Raw genomic sequence first — 21,822 nt, 5'->3', positions numbered from 1 at the left:
GCAGGGCAGTGGCCCTCCAGGCCTGGAGTTTGACACCCTGAAATGAATGAGTTCATGGATTTTTCTAATTACATGTTGATTTTGTTTACTTTTATTTATTAAGCATTTAGTTTGTTTCATTCACTTATTTTATTAATTAAAATCAATTTTATTTTCATTTTAGGTATGCATATTTTAGTTGATCTATTTACATTTTCATATTCTAATTAAGATTTTTTTTTCTAGATTTTATACTTGGATCAATTCATTCTTTGATATTTTTTTATATTGTGCATTTGCCGCTTCTTGTTAATCAAATATTAATCATTTTTATTTAAGTAAAATGAATCTTCCTTATCTTGCTTTAGGTTTTATCGAGTAAACAACAATAATGTTAGCGGAACTTTATTTTGAAAACCGGAAGCACTCTGTGGGGTTTGTGTTTAGCCTTGAAGCTTGTACTTGTCATTCAGATATCACAGGAATTTTAACACGACTAGGAACCAGCCAGCGGGGCACAACAAGGACGTTTTGAGTTAGAACCACGTCCCTCACACAGAGGAACCACCGGAACCACTGTTGGTTGCTGAAATAGGAACAGGTGCCGAGAAAAGCGGCAGCTACAGACAAACAGCGGTAAGTTGCTTGACGGGAGCTAACTGTTAAAAGTTCCGAGCTAGCAGGCTAACCTGTTGAATAGAGGCTAATGGACGCCTTTTCCACTCACAGGCCGTGCTGTTAGATTTCACACCGAGTTCAACTCATAATTTTAGTCACCGACAGGTGGTTAGTATATTATTTGAACTATTTAGATATTTGTGACAACCATTATTGGCATAAATGTTTTCCGACGCCTGAGAGTTAACGTTAAAGTCGCGCAAAGTTAGCGTGCGATGCTAACAAAGCTAATCAATTACAGGGATCTTGGATCTTTAAAGTAAACTATTTATCTGAAAGGAGTTTTGTTAAATTTAAGAAAATTAATATACCTTAAATTGTGGTTTATAGATCCCAACTCAAAACATATTTGTTTTTACAGCGTAATATTTGTGTTCTGGTAAATGTTTATCTGTGTTGATTGCTCCTCTCTGTCTCATTTTGCCCAACCTGTTTGGTAGCATTACGTGCATGCTTGCTTATCTTACATGCATTTAATATTGGATGTTTTCTTCAGCAGCAGCATGCAGATGTGAAAACAAGACATCAGATACCCTGATCTTCATCTCTGCGGTGGACAGGTGGACGTCTTCTTCATCCATTTTCGTCGTTCATATAAATGCTTGTACATGAGGAGAGGGGAGAAACCCGAAGGACACAAACAGATGCGACCCAAAACGTTCCCTGCCAGCAACTACAGTGGTAACAGCCAGCAGATGCTGCAGGATATACGGAACAGCCTGCGAAACCTGACCAAGCCCTCAGACCCTCCTAAAGTAGACCCTGCTGGACAAGCAAAAATGCTCCCTGAAGAGCAAAGGCACCAGGGGCGCACCAGCACCCCAAAACATTCACAACATCACAAAGCGCTACAGAAGATCCGCAAGTCTTTGGTGCCTTTTGAAGTGACTGATTCACTGAGTAATGATTCTACCACTTCTGGCCCTGATCTCAACAAGCAGATGTTGCTGGAACAACCAACTGCTGGGTTTGAGGAGGTAAGATATCCCTCACAAATGTATAATCTTATAAAGATTTGTGAGCGTTTCATTCTGTTCATACCTTTGTAATTGACTAGAAAGACTTGGTACACTTTGTGTAGAGGGAATTATTTTGAAAATGTCAGGTATGCAATGTGAAGTGACAAGTTTGTACAGTTACCAGTACAAAAGAAGTTTTACATCTGACAATCACCTTTTGGTTTGCACGATATCCAAGTATGTAGAGACTCAAAGTGCATCGCAGATGTAGTAAAGCAAGTACATTTTGTTTAAACCTTATAATAATGGTTAAACAAGCCAAGTCAATATCACGCTTTTGAATGTAAAAGTAAAAACAACAACAGACTCTGAGCATGATCGCTTGTTTGAAATGATTTTCTAAACTAAGTTATGTTTATTTCGGCCTTCCTAGGGCAACAGCAGCCGTCGGGTTACTTCAGACTACAAGGGGAAGGTGAATTACCAGGACTCGATGAGTCCTAACACCAACTCTACAGGCCTGAAAGCTCCAGGTATTACATCAGATCCACTGGGAACAGTGCAGGTTTTCATTTCTTTTATTTTTTACCCATACTGCCTTTTGATCCGGTGGCCATATTTGTTTGCAGGATTTAGGACACCTGCATAAAAAAGACAATACAACCGGTCAAAGAGTATGACTAACACCACGGTCTTTAGCGCTATGCTTTCACTGACGAGTAAAAAGAAAAAAACAGATGCATTTATTTTGGTATCAATTGGTGTTTTCCATGTTTTTAAAAGTTACGCATTTCAAAAAAATCAAACTTTTAAAATGTATAAACGGGACTATAACATACGAATATAAAACCTGGATGAAAGCGCAACAACATTTTAGGGAGCAATGCCTCCAACTTCTGTGAAGAAGTCTGTTTGGATGTGAAGTCTGAACTGGTGCAGAAGCGATTAATCGGATTAATCATGATGAATTTATGATTAATCATTAACTGTAGTAAACGGATTCAAAAAAGGCCAATTGCTGAAAAAATAGTCAGAGCAATAATGAAGCCCAAATTCTATAATAAGAATATACATTTTATATTTAAGATTAAAAAAAATAACTTTCTGTAAATATATTCTACCTAGAACTCCTCCAGTGGCATTTTTAGCTTCACTTGGATCAAATTCAGTTAAAAAAAATCTTCAATTAAGCAAATTTTGGAATCCAATAATTAATTGATTAATCAAAGCATAGTAATCAGATCATCCCTGCACTGCATTCATGTTAAATCACGCAGGAAGGACTGAGCTTTTCGCATATTGATGATAAAAGTATTTTTTAGCTGCAGATGCATCCTCTGTTACAAAGAATTACAGTAAAGAAATGCTGATAATTTAGGCTACAAAATGTTGGTTTTCTTATTTCAAAAATTTAATTATTTGTTTCCTTCAACGTATTTGTAATCTTAAACTGAAAAAAGCTTGAGTAGATTAATGAAAAATCTGTAGAATGTGCCAAATATCTTATCTAATTAATCGATTAGTTATCAGAACAATCAATTAATTATCATCATGATAATAATTGTCAGAATGATTGATAGTTTCAGCCCTACAGATGATGTTATCCAGGAAGAGTGGATGAAATTCTTCCAGGTTTATGCCACCAGTGGATAAGAAAGTGGATAATTCTTATCTCAGTAAACGTTTTGTGTTTGTGTGCAGGTCCGTCTCACATGCCGCAGGCTGTGCTGCGGAGACCAAGTTGGAAAGGATCCAAGGAGTCCCTCGTTCCTCGAATGGGTCCCCTGGTGGTGGAAGGCATTTCGTACCGCTCTGACAGCCCTGGACCGCCTCCCGTTTACCCACAAGGCCACTCTGCTAGCAACCAGAGGGTGAACCCTCCGCTGCCCCCTCAGGTGCGGAGTGTCACGCCCCCTCCGAACCGCAACGGCATGCCTCCCACGTCATCCTGGGAAAGCAACCCGTCCACCAAGCGGTACTCTGGGAATCTGGACTACCTCCCTCCGCGGATGTCTCCGGTCCCCCAGGGCGCCCGGCCAGACATGTATCCAAACCCGGCGCCTCAGAATCAGCGCTCTGCACCCCATAAATTCACCTTTCCTCCCACCTGGACTCAAAATGGCTCCGCTCAGCCGGACTACATGCAGGGAGGCAACCGTCAGCCTCCGCCGCCTTACCCCGTAAACAGCCGACAGGGTTCCAACGAGCCCCAGCCTGCTTCGTCTCCTTCGTACCTAAACGGAGGAAACATCCCTCAGTCCATGCTGGTTCCCAACCGGAACAGTCACAACCTCGACATATACAACCTGGCTCCTCCTCACACGTGGTTGCAGCCTCCTCTGGCATCCAGTCAGCCGCACTCTGCGTCCGTCACCAACATCAACCAGGACTTGTCGCCGTCGTGGCAGCACAACATCCCGGTTCGCTCCAACTCCTTTAACAATCGACCCACTCATTCGTCCAGCTCCCAGCCGTCGGCGACCACCGTCACCGCCATCACGCAGACGCCCATCCTGCAGCCGGTGAAAAGCATGCGCGTGCCGAAACCCAAGATGCACACCGCCGTCGCTCCAACGCATCCACAGCGGATACAGCAGGTTGCACCGTCGCCTCCTGCGCCTGCATATCCCGACCCACCACCTGCGGTTTCTCAAGCGCCTATCGGCGGGGAACCCCCCAACTATCAGGGTCCGCCGCCACCGTATCCCAAACACCTCTTCCCTTCGCCCGCCCCTCCACCGTACAGTGCAGGCAGAGACGAGGCCACCGACGAGAGCAGCAGTGATAAGGCTTCGGAAAGCGGCGAAAGCTCGGCCGGAGCCGAAAAGAAGATCACTACGTCGCCCGTCCCGGTCCGCCGCAACAGAGACGAGGAGCGGAGAGGGGAGTCGGGAAGAATCAGCCTGTACTCTCCTCAAGCCTTCAAGTTCTTCATGGAGCAGCATGTAGAGAACATCCTGAAGAACCACCAGATGAGGATCCGCAGGAGGAAGCAGCTGGAAAGCGAGATGCAAAGGGTAAGAAGAAGGAAAAAACACCTCTAAATTAAATATTTTTCTACTTTAAGCTTTTTTTTTTTTCAAACCTTTTGTTCACTTTTCAGGGTTCGTACTGTTGCTTGAAGTCCTTGAAAATGCATTTATAAAATTATTAGAGTATGGCTGTTAGATAATTGGCACCATTATTGTTTTATTCTGTATTGTTATTGGAAGTGATTTTCCTGGCCATTTTTCCAGTTTTAACCTCAGAATTGTGACTTAAAATATGCTGTAGTGTTTTTGCTAAAGGTAGAAATTTTAAATCCATCAGAAAAAGGAAGGATTTCCAGGATTGTACCAAGGCTGAAACGATTAATCGATTGTTGAATTGATTGTCTGTGCTCTTTTCAGGGTTTGTACAGATGTTTGAAAATCTTAAAAGTTTTAATTTCAATTAGGTGTTTTCAAGGTTTGGAAAGTGTTTTAAACTGCATAGTTTTGTTTTTAACTGCAGTTGAAACCAGATATTTTAAATAAGGCTGAAAAGATTAATCGTGATGAATCAATTATTGAAATAATCAACTAATTTAGTAATCAATTAATCATCAACTAATTTAGTAATCAATTAATCGTTAACTAGACAGGCTCAAATAAGGGATATTTGTGGAAATACCATATTCATAGCAGTAATTAAACTAAAACTTTACAAAATGTTCAAACAATTTGCATTTAAGATAAAAATGCCTTTGTCTGTAAATATGTTTAGTCAAAACGCCTCAAATGAAATAGTTTTAGCTTCACCTGGTTCAAATTTTCATTGCTTTTTTAGCAATAAAATGTTCTTTTCATTTAGAATAGGAATTATGTTTTGTTTATTTGCATTTTTAATGCATTTCTAATATTGTGTAAAGAAAACTAAAGTGGTAAAATGAAAAATCTGCATCGTGTGCCATTCGTTTTATCCAGATTTAATTTTTTTGGCTGTCTGAAGTCAGACTAAACTTTTCTTGTTTTAGGTTTGTTATAATTACAAAAAATATTTCTATTTGCTAAAAGCCAGAAAAAAAAAGACAAAAATTTTTATGGATTTGTTTTGTGGTGTTTTTTTAGTACATTGTGTTTTAGCATTTAATTTGAGCAGGAAGTTACTTTTGTTGGATTATTTAGATGGATTTAATAATTATAATTTCTAGTGATTCAATCACTTATTGATCTGTGAAACTGAAATAAAAGGTTGGTCTATATTTTATATGCTAAAGTTATGAAAATGTGGGATTTTTTAAAATTAGTGTTTTGTTCTCAGACCAGTCAAGTGTGTGAGGCATTTCAAAACATAAAATCTGCTACATTTTTAGTTCACCTTGTCCCTGCTATGCAGAATGCTGCCACAAGACATTAATAAGTAATATATTTTAGTTAATTTGTGCTGTTTTTAACTCCATGTGGTGCTGGAAAACTTTAAAAACTTACCTTGAAGAATGCTTGAATTTTCCTGTGAAATTGTGCGAACCCTGTCTTTTCTTAGCTGTTCTTTCTCTTCTCTCTCTCCCTCCTCGCTGTCATTAACAGCTGATATAAAAGGTAAACGTATCTTTGCTGTCCTGTATGTAAACACATCACTTATTCAGCAAGGTGTGTAATATCTGTGTTTTTACTGGAAGCATGGCGTCTCTTGTGCATGCATGATATCATACATCTCATCAAATATGGTGCATCAATATTTACATTTTGGGTCACAATGAGTAAAATTCAGGAAAATACAGTTGATTTAAATAATTTCAGCTGTATTTTTAATGTATTTATTGGTTATTTGCACCAGTAAAAAGCACCAATCTGGCTTTTTCTGGTTGATACTGATCAACAATGAGGTTTGACCTTTTTACCCAGCTTACTGACGTTTTAAGGACAGGAATCATCCAAAATGAGGAAAAAATTTACTGCAGCCAGTTCAACAAAATGTTTTTAGTAAACTCAGAAAAAGTGCATGCTGTTGGTAGGTGATGCATCTATCCAACCACTGAAAAAATCTGATTTTTGAATGTTTGGTCTGCAGATCAGGGAAACATTAACTAATTGAGTGGTGCGTCTCTAGTTTTAGGGCTAAAAATAAAATTTCCAATTTTTTCACACCAGATCCGATTTCAGATTTTAGTCTATTTTTTTTCCTTCTTTTTTTTTTCCCCTTTTGTGAGTTGGACGACAGAGTATTAGGGCCAGGTTACAATAACTTCTGTTTAATTTATAAGAATATAGTCATAATTGTAGCAGAGTAAACAATTTCAGCAGGAGAACATCTTAAAATTACAAGAAATATTGGTTTAATCAGACAAAACTAATAATTATAAAGATTTAATGCGAGTTGCTCAGTTTCTGTTTTTTTTTTTTTTAACTTGTGCTTCTGAAAACACTTTGTTCCTGACGTGTTAAAAGATGAAGTATTTTCTTATTTGTAAAACCAACAAAACAAGTATAACTTCACAAGATGCTCAACATTTATAATTTTATTTTTTGTTTCGGATTTGTTGTAAAATTACTTCATTCTCCTAATATTATGACCTTATTTTAGTAATACTGTCGTTTTATTTTAGCATTATTTTGACTTTATTGTAAGACTTTATTATTGTTTTACTGCAACTGTATTATTGTAATATTGTGACATAATTCTCACAATTAAAAAATTGTAGCCTGGCCCTAATATTCGTGAAATAAACAAGATGGCCGCCCTCAGCATGCTGACATCACTCCAAAGTATAGAAACCCAAAAATCCAGATTTTTCAAAAACTTTACAAATTGCCCAGCTCTGGCTAATATATATATATTAATATATTTGAATATAATATTAAATTTTTTTGATGCTGTTTTGCGTCTAACAAAATAACCCATTCAAAGCATTTTTCAGTTCCAAATCTTCATCAGATTTTAACGAGTTTGTTTCTTAGGTGGGTTTGAGCTCAGAAGCCCAGAAGCAGATGCGAAAGATGCTCTCTCAGAAGGAGTCCAACTACATCCGCCTAAAGCGAGCCAAAATGGACAAGTCCATGTTCAAACGGATCAAGACGCTCGGCATCGGCGCCTTCGGAGAAGTGTCCCTGGCGAGGAAGGAGGACACGGGGGCGCTGTACGCCATGAAGACTCTCCGCAAGAAGGATGTGCTGCTGAGGAACCAGGTGGCTCACGTAAAGGCCGAGCGGGACATCCTGGCCGAAGCCGACAACGAGTGGGTGGTGCGTCTCTACTACTCCTTCCAAGACAAGGACAACTTGTACTTCGTCATGGAGTACATTCCCGGCGGGGACATGATGAGCCTCCTCATCCGGCTGGAAATCTTCAAGGAGGAGCTGGCTCGGTTTTACATCGCGGAGCTCACCTGCGCTTTGGAGAGCGTCCATAAGATGGGCTTCATCCACAGAGACATCAAGCCTGACAACATTCTCATAGACGGAGACGGACACATAAAGCTGACGGACTTTGGGCTCTGCACCGGTTTCCGCTGGACACACGACTCCAAGTATTACCAGAGCGGTGGGTAACATTCCTCTTCACCTGATTTTAAATCCATAAAAACCAATATATTAATCAGCATTTATAAAATTAATAGTTGATGGTTGAGGGATATTTGGCGTTATAGTTTCTATTACCTTTTAAAAAAGCCTGCACAGTTATTAGAAATGCAATAACCTGGCTTTTCATGTCAGTTTTTCTTCTCAGAACTATACTATAAATTATGCTGCAGTGCCCTTATTAAAGGCAGAAATTTAAAATCCATCAGAAAAAGGAAGGATTTATAAGATCATACCAAGGCTGAAGCGATTAATTGGACGATTAATTGATTAATTGGATTATTCAAATAGTCTTTTTAGGGCTGGTACAGGTGCTTGAAATCCCTGAAAACACCAAATTGAAATTCATGCATTTTCAAGGTTTGGAAAGTGCTTGATATTCAAACTGCACAGTTTTGTAATTAAACTCTAACCTAATACTTGATTAAAAGCCTAAATTACAGTGGAAACCAAATATTTTAATTGGAACAGAAAAGATTGTGACTAATCGATTATTGAAATAATTGACAACTAATTTAGTGTTTTGCGGTTTGTACGGGTTATTGAAATCCTTAAAAATGCTTGAATTTCAATTTGGTGTTTTCAAGGTTCAGAAAGTTCTTGATATTAAAACTGCAACGTTTTGTAATAAAGTGCAACGCTTGATTAAAAGCCTGATTTAAAGTTGAAACCAAATATTTTAAGTAGGCCTGAAACGATTAATCATAATTAATAGATTATTGAAATAATTTTCAACTAATTTAGTAAATAATCATTAACTGGCGTGTACAGACTCAGAAACAGGCCATTTACTGAAAAACTATTCAGAGCAGTAGTTAAGTCTAAACTGTAAAAAATATATATGCATTTTGCACTTATAAATGCAAGATATGTATAAAAAGAAAACCTTTATCTGTAAATGTGTTTTATCCAGAACTACTCCAGTGCTGTAGTTTTAACTTCGCCTGGTTCAAATTCATTATAGGAATTATGCTATTTAAATTTAGATGATATAATTTTATGTTCTTATTTTAAAAAGGAATTTAATTATTTATTTGCATCATTTAATGTATTTATAATGTATACAAAAGACAAAGAGGTTAAATGCAAAAAAAGTAGAATTTTATCTGATTTATAGTTATTTGCAGGTCTAGATTGTACCAATTTATGCATCAACTCATTAACCATTAATTTTAGTCAGAGTTACATTCAACTCAAAACAAACGTATCAAAGTGCATATTTTTGGTCGATGTATTTATTAAGTTTTTTTTATTTATGAGCTTTAAAAAAGATCCAGTTTAATTCATGTTTACATCTATAAATAATGCAAAACCTTAAAAAATAAACAATTTTCATAAATGTGTGCTTAAGGAGCAAATTAACTCCATTTTATTTCTGCTTTTAGGTATTAAAATACAAAGAAAATATAAAACCATTGTAGAAAATCAGATGTTTCTTTTTGTGGGAAATTTGTGATAAATGAAAAAACTGTATCCAAGTTTTCAACTTGGTGACGGAAACTAGATCTAAAATAATATAATTTGCATTTACAGCATCATTATGTTATGCAAAATCTATTTGTTTTATTTAAAAAGTCCTGTTAGCGTTTGTGAGGGTAAACGTGGCTCCAGTGTAAAGCACGCTGACTGGTCACTATGACTGGAAAAGTTCTTTATAAATTCAGTTCAATTACCATTTGTCAGGAAAGCATTTGGTTCTCTGAAGTAGGGTATAAAATAATATTTTACAATAAGAAGAAAGAAAATAGTCTTTGAAAATGCTATATTTATGTTGCATTATATATTTGCATTCCTATCTGTACTATTAACAAAAACAAAATGGTAACATAAAGCAAGATTTCATCATTACAAAAAGTAAAACTATTTTTACAACGCATTAAAGTCTTTAGGTATCCCTTTGATATAAAATAATTATCTGAAAATTTCTTTAGTTTGTTGCTTTAGAAATTAAACAGATACTTACTTATCTTTCTTTAAAATTCTGCAAAATACAGTTAGCTGGATATTATATTGACCTGAACTTCTGATTAATTGTATTAAACAAGTAAACATTTTTCTTGCTTGTTTAGTTAATGATACATGCCAGAAATTCTCTTAACCAATAAAAAGACAGCAGGATGTGTGGCCTCTCTGTAGGGGATCATGTGAGGCAGGACAGCATGGACTTCAGTAAGGATTGGGAAGATCCAGCCAACTGTCGCTGCTCCAACCGAATGAAGCCCCTGGAGAGGAGAAAGGCCCGGCAGCACCAGCGCTGCTTGGCCCACTCGCTGGTGGGAACGCCAAACTACATTGCTCCAGAAGTTCTTCTTCGAACAGGTACTGACTAGAATATTACACAGCAATTAGCTCACGATTAATTGTCGATTAATTGTTTATTAGATAAAAATTGGCTCCAGTCATAAACTTACAATGGCCATTTAGACCTTCTTTCAGTGTTGTAATTTGACTTCCATCCAGCAGAGGGCGCCGCTGGTAATTCTTAAGCCGGAGCCGTTGATTCAGAAACTGTAATGGCGGAGGGACTCCGGAAGGGAAAAGGGAAAGGGTAGAAACGGAATCCGTTGTGTGATACAAAATTTACTTTTTGCGGTTCTGATTTGAAATATAATCGCTGCACGATGTCCTTAAGTTTCACCTGTAGCGCTCATTCAGACGAGCTGCGCAACGGAGCAGCTTGTAACGTCTGCTTAGACCTTTTTCTAGTGTTGTTTTTTGGCCGCCATCTAGCCGTTGATAAACAAATATGGCGGCGGGAATCCAGAACGTAAAAGAGAAACGGAGTTCGTTGTGGGATGCAAAATGCTGCGGCTCTATATTGAAAGATAAATACTAGTCAAGCTCCTCATTCAGACGATCTGCGTGACGGATTAGCATCAACTATTTAGTCAAAAATGACTGACGGAGAAGCGGAGGGGATAAAAATTGGAACATGATTGAAAATACATGATGCCAAGAAGCATGGTTGACTTTATGGAGCGAAGTAAAAACGGTACTTATTGAGTGTTTCACACATTTTGTTTCTTTACCGTCTTATTTTTCTGTTCATCAACTAAAGAGGTTCCTGTTTGGTTGTATTTTAAAACTATCCAAGTTTAATAATGTGAGAACATCAATATTTCGCCACACTTTGTCACACTAATCATAATGTACAATTAGTTGATTGCAAATTTTCCATAATAGTGGTCAAAACATTGCTAATTCCCACCTGCAGGTGGCGATATTTTACTTTTATCCCGCTGCTGCTTTAGCTTTACTTGTCAAGCTATTGTCTGTTATCAGTGTGGACAGTAATAAAAAGTCCCACATACTGTCAACAAAAGTACAAATATTTGTACATGTTTTAGTTAATCTCTACAAAATCATTCATTCAGTGATTTTGATTGCAAAACAATCACAAAAATAGTCAATATGAAAAGAATTTCAATATATTTAAATTTTATGTGCAGACAGCATATCTATTATTGTAACAGTTTGAGTTTTATCACATTCTGCCACAACTGGCCTTGATATGGCCCAAAATGAAAATGAGTCATCCCTGCATTAATCAGTAACTTGCATGTGACTGATATCTGCTGCAGGATACACCCAGCTGTGTGACTGGTGGAGTGTTGGTGTCATCCTGTATGAAATGGTTGTGGGTCAGCCTCCGTTCCTGGCCAACACGCCGCTGGAGACACAAATGAAGGTATGCCAGTGCTGCTGCGCAGCATTCTGCAGCTGCAGGGTTTGATGTCTCTAATGTCTGTGTTGTTGACACCAGGTGATAAACTGGAAGAGCACACTGCACATCCCCCCTGAACGCAAGCTCAGCCCGGAGGCGTCGGACCTCATCGTCAAGCTGTGCCGCGGCCCAGAGGACCGCCTGGGCAAGAACGGCGCCGACGAAATCAAAGCTCACCCTTTCTTCAAGAGCGTCAACTTCTCCAGCGACCTCAGGCAGCAGGCGGCGCCGTACATACCCACCATCGCTCACCCGACGGACACGTCCAACTTCGACGAGGTGGAGCCAGAAAAGCTGCGCAAGAGCGACGACGAGAGCAACCACAACGACACGCTGAACGGTTGGTTCCGCAACGGGAAGCACCCCGAACACGCCTTTTACGAGTTCACCTTCCGCCGCTTCTTCGACGACAACGGCCACCCCTACAGCTGCCCCAAGCCCATCGAGTCCGAGGGCAGCGAAGAGGACGAGGCGGAGCTGGACGACGCCGAGCACGACAGACATGGCTGAGACCTGGTGTATATGTAGTCACTGGTCGCATGCTACGGAGACACAGCAAAATTCTTTTCTTTTGCATTCCCTCACGTTAAATTTGCAAATACACCTTGTTTTTTCTCATAAGGTGTATTTGACAGGCCGTGTTTCCATTACAAATCTGTGCAAAAAAACACAATTTTGCAATTACAGCCTTTCCATTTAATAAGAAATGGAATTAAAATCACCAAAAAACACGCCGAGACATCATGTGCAATTACCACTGCACATAAAAACGGCTCATTAAGACACAACTAAACCCACCAGATCACCATGTAAAAATAACTCCTGGTCCAAATAGTTTGGATATATTTTTTCTTTCCTCCTTACAGAAACTTTCTGTCATGTTTGCTTGAGTGCGGCTGGAAAACCCAAGTTTGACCAGTTTTACTCTCTTTTGTGGCGCATTTATCCAAACGAAGAAGACGTAAAACTCTAGATAACTCACAAATGAGATATTAACATAGAATTCCTACATGGAAAAAAAACGTTGGAGAAAGGCGTTCAGTATTCATGATGCCACATAAACTGACTGCATATATTACAAGGGAATGCAAAAGAAAATATTTTCCCCATGTCCTCCAGGGGGCGCAGTGCTATACAGACTCTTAGTAGTAGTAGTGTGTGTGAAAGGGGGGATATGCCAGATAAAGCATTTTAAACCTTGAACATAGGAAGAATATTTTTGCCGGATCGTAGCAGAATATGATCGTAAAACCACATTTAAACGTTAAAACGGAACTGACCTGGAGTCAGTTTATTGAAAACTGCTGACCTTATTCCCTGAGGGTATCACTGAGATCAAATAAACAAAACTTGACTATTATTTTTACAGTTTTCTCCACAAGAGCACTAATATCAGTAAATTGAAGTTACTGTGTGCAGCTTATTGACCTAAATCCTGATTACTAGGATCACAAAACCTTAGAAAGACTCACCAAGAAAGACTTTAAGATTTATGACTCGGACCAAGATGTGCTTCATAATAGTGAGAGAGCAAGACTCTCAGCAGATAACGGGAAGGCTAAACAGAGTATTGCTCCATTTTATTTTTTCTAAGTGTTTAACTTGCAGTTAGGACATTTATCACAATAATTTGTGGTATTTATTCACATAAAGCACTGCAAAACAGAGCACTATAATTGTATTTAATCTTATTTCCTTATTTTTATTGATGCTCTTATGAAACCATGACAGGAAGAAATGGTAAACGTGACAAATCCAACCATACCAAGTTCTTAACATTTGTAAGAATCAGTCAGTTTATCGTCATAATGATTTGTTAAAACTATGTTTACAGATTAACGATAGAATAATTTCCCTGACCTCTGGCACAAAACGATACAGATCTGTTTTATTAAGGGAAAACATGTTTTAGTCATTTCTAATAGAAATGGTTAAACAGTTTATTATATATTAAAACAGTAAAATCGCCTCAGTTCCTAGTAAAGCAACAATATTTCCTCCAATAACCCTAAAATCAATATCAGAGAATGAGAAATTTGTGACTTTAGCAAATTATTTTGGAGTTTAAAAGTGATTATTTATTTTTCTTATGGCAGTGAGGAGTAATTGATGTCATTCCTAAAGATTTAAACTCAGATTTTTAGGTCCCCAGTCTTGTTGCTTAATCCAGATTTTTAATTTGTCACAATTTTGCTAAAGAAAAAAGCATTCTATGCCTGTTTGTGTGCACATAAACAGTAAATTACTGTTACAGAATCAGATCTGCCTGCATGCAAAACTAACGGCATTAATTAGTAATTCCATTTTTAATGTAAATATTTTGAAGTTTCGACCAGGGTGACAACTTATCACAGCCCCCCAGTAAAGCCTTAATTTATTGACGCTAGTGTAGATGCTGCTCAAGTCTATTTTTTTAAAGTCTTCATTTATATTGTAGTTTATTGCGAAGGGGATTGTAGAATTCACAGGGAAAATCGCTCTAATTAGTATTCATTGCTGTGCCTTTTTGAGTTACTTTTCACCACATATTAAGACTGGCATTTTAAAATGAGTAGCTGTAGCTGATTGTACTACAGTAGGTTTGTTTTATTTTTCTAATTTATCTAAAATGTATTTATAAATTAAGTTGTACACCATGGATGTAAATATTTTCTCTTCCCTTTAAGCTGATTTTTTTCCCTCCCCTCTTTTTGGGCAGGCCCTCTTCTGTTGATATGTATTTTATTTCTGGCACTAATTTACAGAACACTGTTTTAAAGTTTATTTTAGGTTTCATGCTCACATCTCAACCAAAGCACTAAATAAGGGTTTATTTTTTCTTCTTTTTACCAACTTAACAGTAATGACTTTTTTATTTTATTATTATACTTGAGCACTTAATTACTGCAATCTTTGGTCTAAAGTTTTACTTTAGTTTAAAAAAAAACACTAAAGTTACCTTATATTTAGTTTTTCTACCCCGCTGTATTTTTTTCTGTGTAGGAAAGAATATTTGAATCCTTAATGATTTAATAATGACCACCGTCATTCTGCACTGGTTTTAATTGAGAGAATTTTATTTTTGTGTACATTTTTGCTCAGAGAGGTTTGGGAAGAGGGTAATAATAAAAAAAGGAGTAAGAATTTTCATGCTTGGCCTTCTCATTGAACTGAGTGAAAGATGTTTGAACTTTTAGATATGATTTGTACTGTTTTCAAACGGCTTTTATCTTAAAACTAAACATCCAAATGCAAAAAAATAATAAAAGTAATGACAACTATCTAAAATGCTAATAACTATACTGTAAAACTATTGGAATTTAAATGGTTCATAAAATTTTGAATAAATCACAGTAAGAAGTCCATGTATACTCTAGTTTAAAGTAAATGAAAATATTCCCCAAATTTCTCATTCCTTCATAAACAAAACCCTTATGATCAACAAGAAAGTGTCGAGCTTTCTTGTGGCTAGGGTGATTTTAAACAGTTTTTTTTTAATTGTAGATGTTAGGGATGTAAACAATCGATTTAATATTGTCAATTGATGTTTAGTTCAAACGCTTTTTAGTGTTGTAGTTTCGCCTCCATCCAGCAGAGGGCGCCGCTGGTCATCCTTAAGCGGAGCCACTGATGCAGAAACACAAATGGCGGAGACTTAACAGAAAAGCAAAGACGAGCGGTCGAAACGGAGTCCTGTGCGGGATGTAAAATGCACTTTATGCGGTTCTGTTTTGAAATATAAACACTGGACACGCTCCTAGAGTTAAATAATGTGAGGAAACCACAAAATATTCAGTCAGGATTTAAGTCGGCATATTATGAAAAATTAGCTCTTTATCTTATGGGAAAACGGTGGCTCTCCTGATTCAAGAGAATACTTTTTTTTTTTTTTTGCGAGAAATTGGCCTCATTTAATCGGGAGTCAATGGATAATCTCAACAGATAACATGGATTCCTAATTCCGGCAAATTTCAAATTCAAATAATTTTAGCAATTTAGTTCAAATCTTAGATTTATGACACAATGGTATATATTAGTGTTCATTTCATTTGTTTTTTTTTTTTGTTTTTTTACTTTAAAGCAAGTAAAGGGTCTAACAGATAATATCTTGGACCAGTTTAAAAAACCTCATATTTGGGGGACAGGAAAGTACGTTCATGTACCTTACACCTGGATCGATGTTCTGCCTGTTGTAAGCCAGCAGATGGCGCCACCGACTCGAAACGTCACTGAGACCTCGGATAACTCTCCACTCTTCCTCGACCAACTTCATTTCAAAATGAGAGGAAAACTTACCTTCATCTGGAAAGAAGACTTGGTTCTAAACCTCTCAGTTAATCAATGAAGGATTTAATCGCATGACAAATTTATTTTTCTTTGATAAAACATTTTATGGTGGGTCACATGCTTCTGGGTGACATTTTTCAAATTAACTTTTTCTAGTAAGGTTTGCGCCTTATTAAATCAACATCTTAAACTTGTACACTGGTTCTTTTGTGTAGCTACAAAAGGTAAGCTACTACAAATGTTAAAATGTAAAATTTTTTGAGTTATTAACTACAAAGTCATTATTTATGAATGAAGTTTGGACTAAAACCAGTTATGAAGCTAATTATTAACCAAGAGGGTGTTCTGGTTAGATGGGTGTAAACACACTGGAGTCGCATGAAGGAGCTGAAAAGGATCAACCTACATTGTTATATCAATGTTTATACTTTTGTATCATTATACAACAATGTTATTAAAAATTCCTAAAGTTGACTAAAACAAAAACCCAGTTTCCAAAAGCAGAAGTCATTTAAAAAAATAAAGTAATTAAAAAAATTGCACCATAATTCATAAGTGTTGTCCCACTACGTTTCTCTTGGTTGTTAATGTACATAATTTCAATTTTAATAACTGACCTGGTTAAATAAAGGTCGACTTAGAAACGTACACCTGAATTTCTATTCTTCTGCAAGAGCTACAAAGAAATCAAAAGTTTAATGTATTGAGTCACAGCTTTTGTGGCTTTTCACTCAAGATGTAATAAATTAGGATATACAGCCCAATTAGATTAGTCAGATTAAAATAACCTTCAAACAGGTATTAAAAATACTTTTCATAAAGTCCACATTTGTTTTTGTATTCTAAATTTAAACGTTTTTCATTAGATGTTAGAAACTGATGAAAAGTTAATTTTCAATAATGTTTCTAATTTATTGAAAGGGTCTGCATTTAATTTTTAAAAAAATTGCTACACAACTTATCTTCATAATTATTATTTACATTGTACAAAGACGTCTATTTTTTCCTGAGATTTTGATACCAACATGAAAAGGTGCTGACGAAAATAAGCTCTCGCCACCAGGGGGCGCCAAGTGACAATGATTTGTATATTTGCTTCAAAGAACCGTTTTTATTGCTGGTACAAATAAAAGGTTTTGTACCATTAAGGACACAATAGAGATCTATGAAAAAAGTAATTTTAATTTAGTGTGCAACTATGTTGAATATTTATTAAAAGAAATAACCAGTATTCTTTTCTTAATTTTCCTTTTAATATGACGGTTTTGTTATGCAAAGTTGATTTAAGTGCATTAATTGATCAAAATATGCAAGAGGAGTTCACTAGGATATAATTTGTCCCAGTCGATGTTTAACTGAAAGGTTCAAATAACATTTATGTACAACAAATTACTCACAATATTACAAAGTATTAGGACCAGGCTAAGAAAAAAAAATTAATTACAAGAATAAAGTCATAAAGTTAGAAGAAAAATGTAATAATACAAGAATAGTTGTATGACAGTAATTCAATGTAATACGAGAGTAAAGTCCTAATAATACAATAGTAGTACTCTGTCGTACGACTATTTTCATAGTAAAATGTAATAATATGAGAAAAGACTCAATATTACGCTGATAAAGTCGAAGTAGTGTCAGAATAAAGTTGTAATAGTACGAAAATAAACTCATTACGAAAGTAGTATGGCAATAAGTCGACGTAATACAAGATTAAAGTCGTAATAATACGAAAATAAAGTTGTAATATTAGGAGAATAGTCGTATACTACTATTTCAATGTAGTATTTGGTAGTATGAAAATAAAAACGTCATAATAGGAGAATAAACATTAGGCGAGTAAAGTTGTACCACAATTAGTCAACGTTAATATGAGAATAAAGTTGTAAACTCAGTAGAATGAAGTAATTTTATCATGACTCCAACACTGAAATATTAATTAAAATTGATCATGTTGAGCATCTTGTTAAGTTATACTTTAGAAATAACTTTTTTCTCATAATTTTACTACTTTCTTCCACTTTATTCCTGTATTTTGGCTTTATTCTTATAATTAAAAAGACAAAAATAAGGACCCAATACTCCGTCGTACAACAGTTTTAACCACTGATTTAAATTATTATTATTGTTTTTATCATCAGCGATGTTAAGTCACCAGCTCTGAAACCGCCTTCAAGACGCACATGATTGAGGACAAACAAGTTAACTTAAACAAGCTTATTTTTTTAATGGATCTGCAAAACTGTTTGAATTTCCAAAGAGAACTCATGTACCTCCCGCCCACAGTTACCCAGAGGCAAACGTTACACAATGTTACAGAAACGTCTCCAACCCAAAGAAACCTGCATGCAAAAAAAATTTAAAAATAGGGGGAAAAAAAAGAAAAAACAAAACTGAAATATAAAGTAAAATAATCCATACAGATAAAAATAAAATATCAACAGGACATACTGTATAATGCCGTTCTCTTGGCTGAAGGAGAAATTCAAACGCTTTAGATTCAGTTCCGCTTCTTTGTAACTGACAGATTATTGAGCTGTAATTTCATTGGGTAGATGTGGCTCCACCCACCACAAAGCCCCGCCCCTGTCTTCCATATAAGGCACAGGACAAAATAAACCCCCACATACAAAAGGAGCTAGCCACGCCTCTGTCACTTGGTAAAGAAGTGTAAATCAACAAATACGGTAAGATGTCAGAAAGCCCACTAAAGTGTACAAAATGTTCTTCCTATTTATATATTTTCATTTTTTATAATTTTTTTTTTTTTGCCTGATTTTTCTTTTCTTTTTGTTTTGTTTTACGTCGAGTTCCTCTAGAGGTGAGAGCTGTGGGTGGGCGGTGTCAGGGGGAGAGAAGGAAGTGAGCTCAGGCAAAAAAAAAAAAAAAAAAAGGAAATATTACAAATATGAGAATTTAAAACAAATGACAAGAAACGTGACTGGATTTCTCCTTTTATCAGAAATAAAAACGATCATCAGATGCACGGTGGAGGAACATAAGGGAGAAGAACGGGGTGGGTGGGGCGTCGCTTCGACGAGTGAAGTGGTTTATTGTTTTATTCTGATAACGAGACAAAGTGTCAGTGTGAGAGAAAACTCATGAGACAGGTTAAGAGGGCGAGACGGTTAGAGTTAGCAGTTAAAGAGAGACTGTGTGTGTGTGTGTGAGAGAGAGAGAGAGAGAGAGAGAGAAGGTGTGTGTGTGTGTTAGTGTGGGTGAAACTGAGTTGTTGTTGTTCAGCTGCAGCACTTGCTCTTCCAGCCTGTCACTCCACCTCCACTGCTGATGTCCACATTTTCACTGTTGGGCTCTTTTACAGGCGTCTGCAACAAAAATAAACAAAAACAAACATCATTTTACCCCACCGCAGGTTTAGGTACTTACTGGTTACATTTACTTCAGTAACCTTTTCAGAAAAATGTACTTTTACTTGACTAATTTTACTACGAAGTATTGCTTGTCTTCTGTGAGGAAACTTTCTGGATTTTCTACCCACTGAATGAACAAACCAACATTTTTTAACCAAAAATTCACCAGATTCAATTTCTGATAAAGTTTTATATTGAAAGAAATCAATTTGGAAAATTGTTTTTTGCCTGATTTTGTCATTTGTATAAATAATTTTGGTCTTTGAAATACCAACATTTCCACTTAACTTCATATTTTGGTTCGGTTGCAGAGGGAATTTTTCAGATATTAAATGATTGATAATTTGATCAGTTGCTTGTCACTTCACAGGACACGGAAATATGAATGAGACCACAAATGTGTTTATGTAGACTGAGGTTAATGCATATGAATGTGTGTGGGTACAGTTGGATAAAATAGAAAATTAATTAACCTATGTTATAGTAAAAGCTACTGCAACATATTAAAGAAAGCTTAAAATGTCAACTCCATCATTTTGTCTTAAAATATTTGTTATAATTCTGTTTGATCTTGGTAGAAGGTATCAATAATAATAATAAACTAAAGTAGGAAATATTGCAGTGATTTGGCAAGTTAAATGGATCAATATTTAAAGGTGTCCAGCACAATTTACCAACGGAGGCATAAAACGATTGATTTTGTTTAAATATTTCTGCAATAATTTGACATTTTGCTTCTCTCCTGGTTGAATTGAAGAGTACACGTCCAGGAAAACTTGCGCTGACTTGGTGACAAAAGTCACCTGTTGCCCTTCATGATCCCCAGACGGCGTTGATCATTTATTTTATCTGGACAGGAATGCTGCCGGACCTCCCTCACTTATCTACACAGGAACCAACTGTCTGACGTAACAAACAAACTTTGATGCGAAAAGCAAAAAGCTACACAAACCTTTCTGAGGATGTCTTCTGCTAACGTGAGGAAAGCCTTCTCGATGTTGATGTTGGCCTTAGCACTCGTCTCAAAAAACCTAATGCCATGCTCCCTTGCAATCTATGAACACAAAAAGAAAAATAAAAAAACAGACTTGGAAGCCATGGATGTTGTTCCATTAAAGTCCAGTCTAAATATAAAGTTGATCTTCTTTGCAGGGCTGAGATCAGGTATCGCTGGTTTATTGCACAACACTCATCAGGTGAGATGGTGCGAGTGAGCAGCTGATGTCTCATGGTGTGAAAAGGAAACTCATTGTAATCTCTCAAGCTGAGTAAAACTCACAATTCTAACTCAAACGGTGCAAATCATCAATGAAAATGACTTGAAAATATCCTCAATCTCAAAATCCCAATTGGCACAAGAAAAATGTCGTGTTTGTAACGTTTAAAATATTGTGGAAAAACCTGTTTTAACATTAATTGATGTATTTTCAATTAACTATTATTTTAGTAATCGATTAATCAATTATTCTGATGATTAATCAAATTTTAAAAGTCTACAGACTTTTCATTTAGCCACTTAATTTTATACGATATTACAAACATTAAAATATGCAAGTAAACAATCAATTTCGGCTGCCCTTACCGATTATTTTAGTAATCGGTAAATCGATTATTCTGATTAATCAGATATTTAAAAAGCAATAATCTAAATATTTTTTTATTTAACAGCCTAAGACGTTTCTACAATATTACAAAAACATTAAAATATGCAAGTAAACAATCAATTTCGGCTGCCATTACCGATTATTTTAGTAATCGGTAAATCGATTATTCTGATTAATCAGATATTTAAAAAGCAACAATCTAAAGATTTTTTTATTTAACAGCCTAACACGTTTCTATAATATTACAAAAACATTAAAATATGCAAGTAAACAATCAATTTCGGCTGCCATTACTGATTGTTTTAGTAATCGATTAACTGGGTAATCCACAGATTTTTCAATTAACCATTTATGATTATTTTATACAATGTTCAGACATAGAGATTAAAAATATTCAACTATTTTTTTCAAATGAGAAAATTAATATGTTGTTGCCTGAAATACAATAACAAAGCATTTCATTAGTGAATTTGAACCAGATGAAGACAAAACTTCGCCACATGCAGAGATTTGGGTAAAATCTTTAGAGGCGTTTAAATCCAAAATGTACATCTATTTTGTACAGTTTGGACTTAATTACTGCTCTAAATCTATTGGTTTTTTTCAGCAAATTCTCTTTATTTGAGGATGTATATTCCAGATAACGATTAATCGATTACTAAACTAGTAATTGTTTGACAATCATTTCAATTAATCGATTAATTG

General features: G+C 36.1%; 2 protein-coding genes across 3 annotated transcripts in view; one reads left to right on the top strand and one right to left on the bottom strand.

The window, feature by feature from the left end:
- Positions 1-404: 404 nt before the first annotated feature.
- Positions 405-14,984, top strand: lats1 (large tumor suppressor kinase 1). 2 transcript variants are annotated; one of them, XM_015041740.1, is made up of 8 exons: positions 405-615; positions 1,157-1,634; positions 2,050-2,149; positions 3,318-4,633; positions 7,535-8,117; positions 10,292-10,474; positions 11,737-11,843; positions 11,919-14,984. In XM_015041740.1, exons 2-8 carry the CDS (start codon positions 1,266-1,268, stop codon positions 12,387-12,389), a joined length of 3,129 nt encoding a protein of 1,042 aa, XP_014897226.1. In that variant the 5' UTR covers positions 405-615; positions 1,157-1,265; the 3' UTR covers positions 12,390-14,984. The 2 variants fall into 2 exon arrangements, with proteins under 2 accessions (XP_014897226.1, XP_014897225.1); XM_015041739.1 differs by having other exon boundaries at positions 1,154-1,634.
- A 4,100-nt stretch (positions 14,985-19,084) lies between these two features.
- rab10 (RAB10, member RAS oncogene family) overlaps positions 19,085-21,822 on the bottom strand; it is an 18,294-nt gene continuing 15,556 nt past the window's right edge. The window contains exons 5-6 of the mRNA XM_015041741.1: positions 20,466-20,567; positions 19,085-19,468 (exon numbers count right to left, since the gene is read on the bottom strand). Of these exons, the coding sequence (XP_014897227.1) occupies positions 19,382-19,468; positions 20,466-20,567 (189 nt within the window). The 3' untranslated portion in view covers positions 19,085-19,381. The remainder of the gene's footprint in view (positions 19,469-20,465; positions 20,568-21,822) is intronic.

This window comes from Poecilia latipinna, unplaced genomic scaffold, assembly GCF_001443285.1.
Source record: "Poecilia latipinna isolate Pla-1442-1.1 unplaced genomic scaffold, P_latipinna-1.0 Scaffold567, whole genome shotgun sequence".
Taxonomy (NCBI): Eukaryota; Metazoa; Chordata; class Actinopteri; order Cyprinodontiformes; family Poeciliidae; genus Poecilia; species Poecilia latipinna.
The sequence above is the reverse complement of the archived record's forward strand: the minus strand, read 5'-3'. Positions and strand labels throughout refer to the sequence as shown.

Excerpts from the sequence above, each read along its gene's own strand:
- lats1 (XM_015041740.1), top strand. The coding sequence starts at position 1,266 with ATGAGGAGAGGGGAGAAACCCGAAGGACACAAACAGATGCGACCCAAA. Across the intron at positions 2,150-3,317 it reads TACAGGCCTGAAAGCTCCAG|GTCCGTCTCACATGCCGCAG; the intron begins GTATTACATCAG and ends GTTTGTGTGCAG. Across the intron at positions 11,844-11,918 it reads CGCTGGAGACACAAATGAAG|GTGATAAACTGGAAGAGCAC; the intron begins GTATGCCAGTGC and ends TGTTGACACCAG.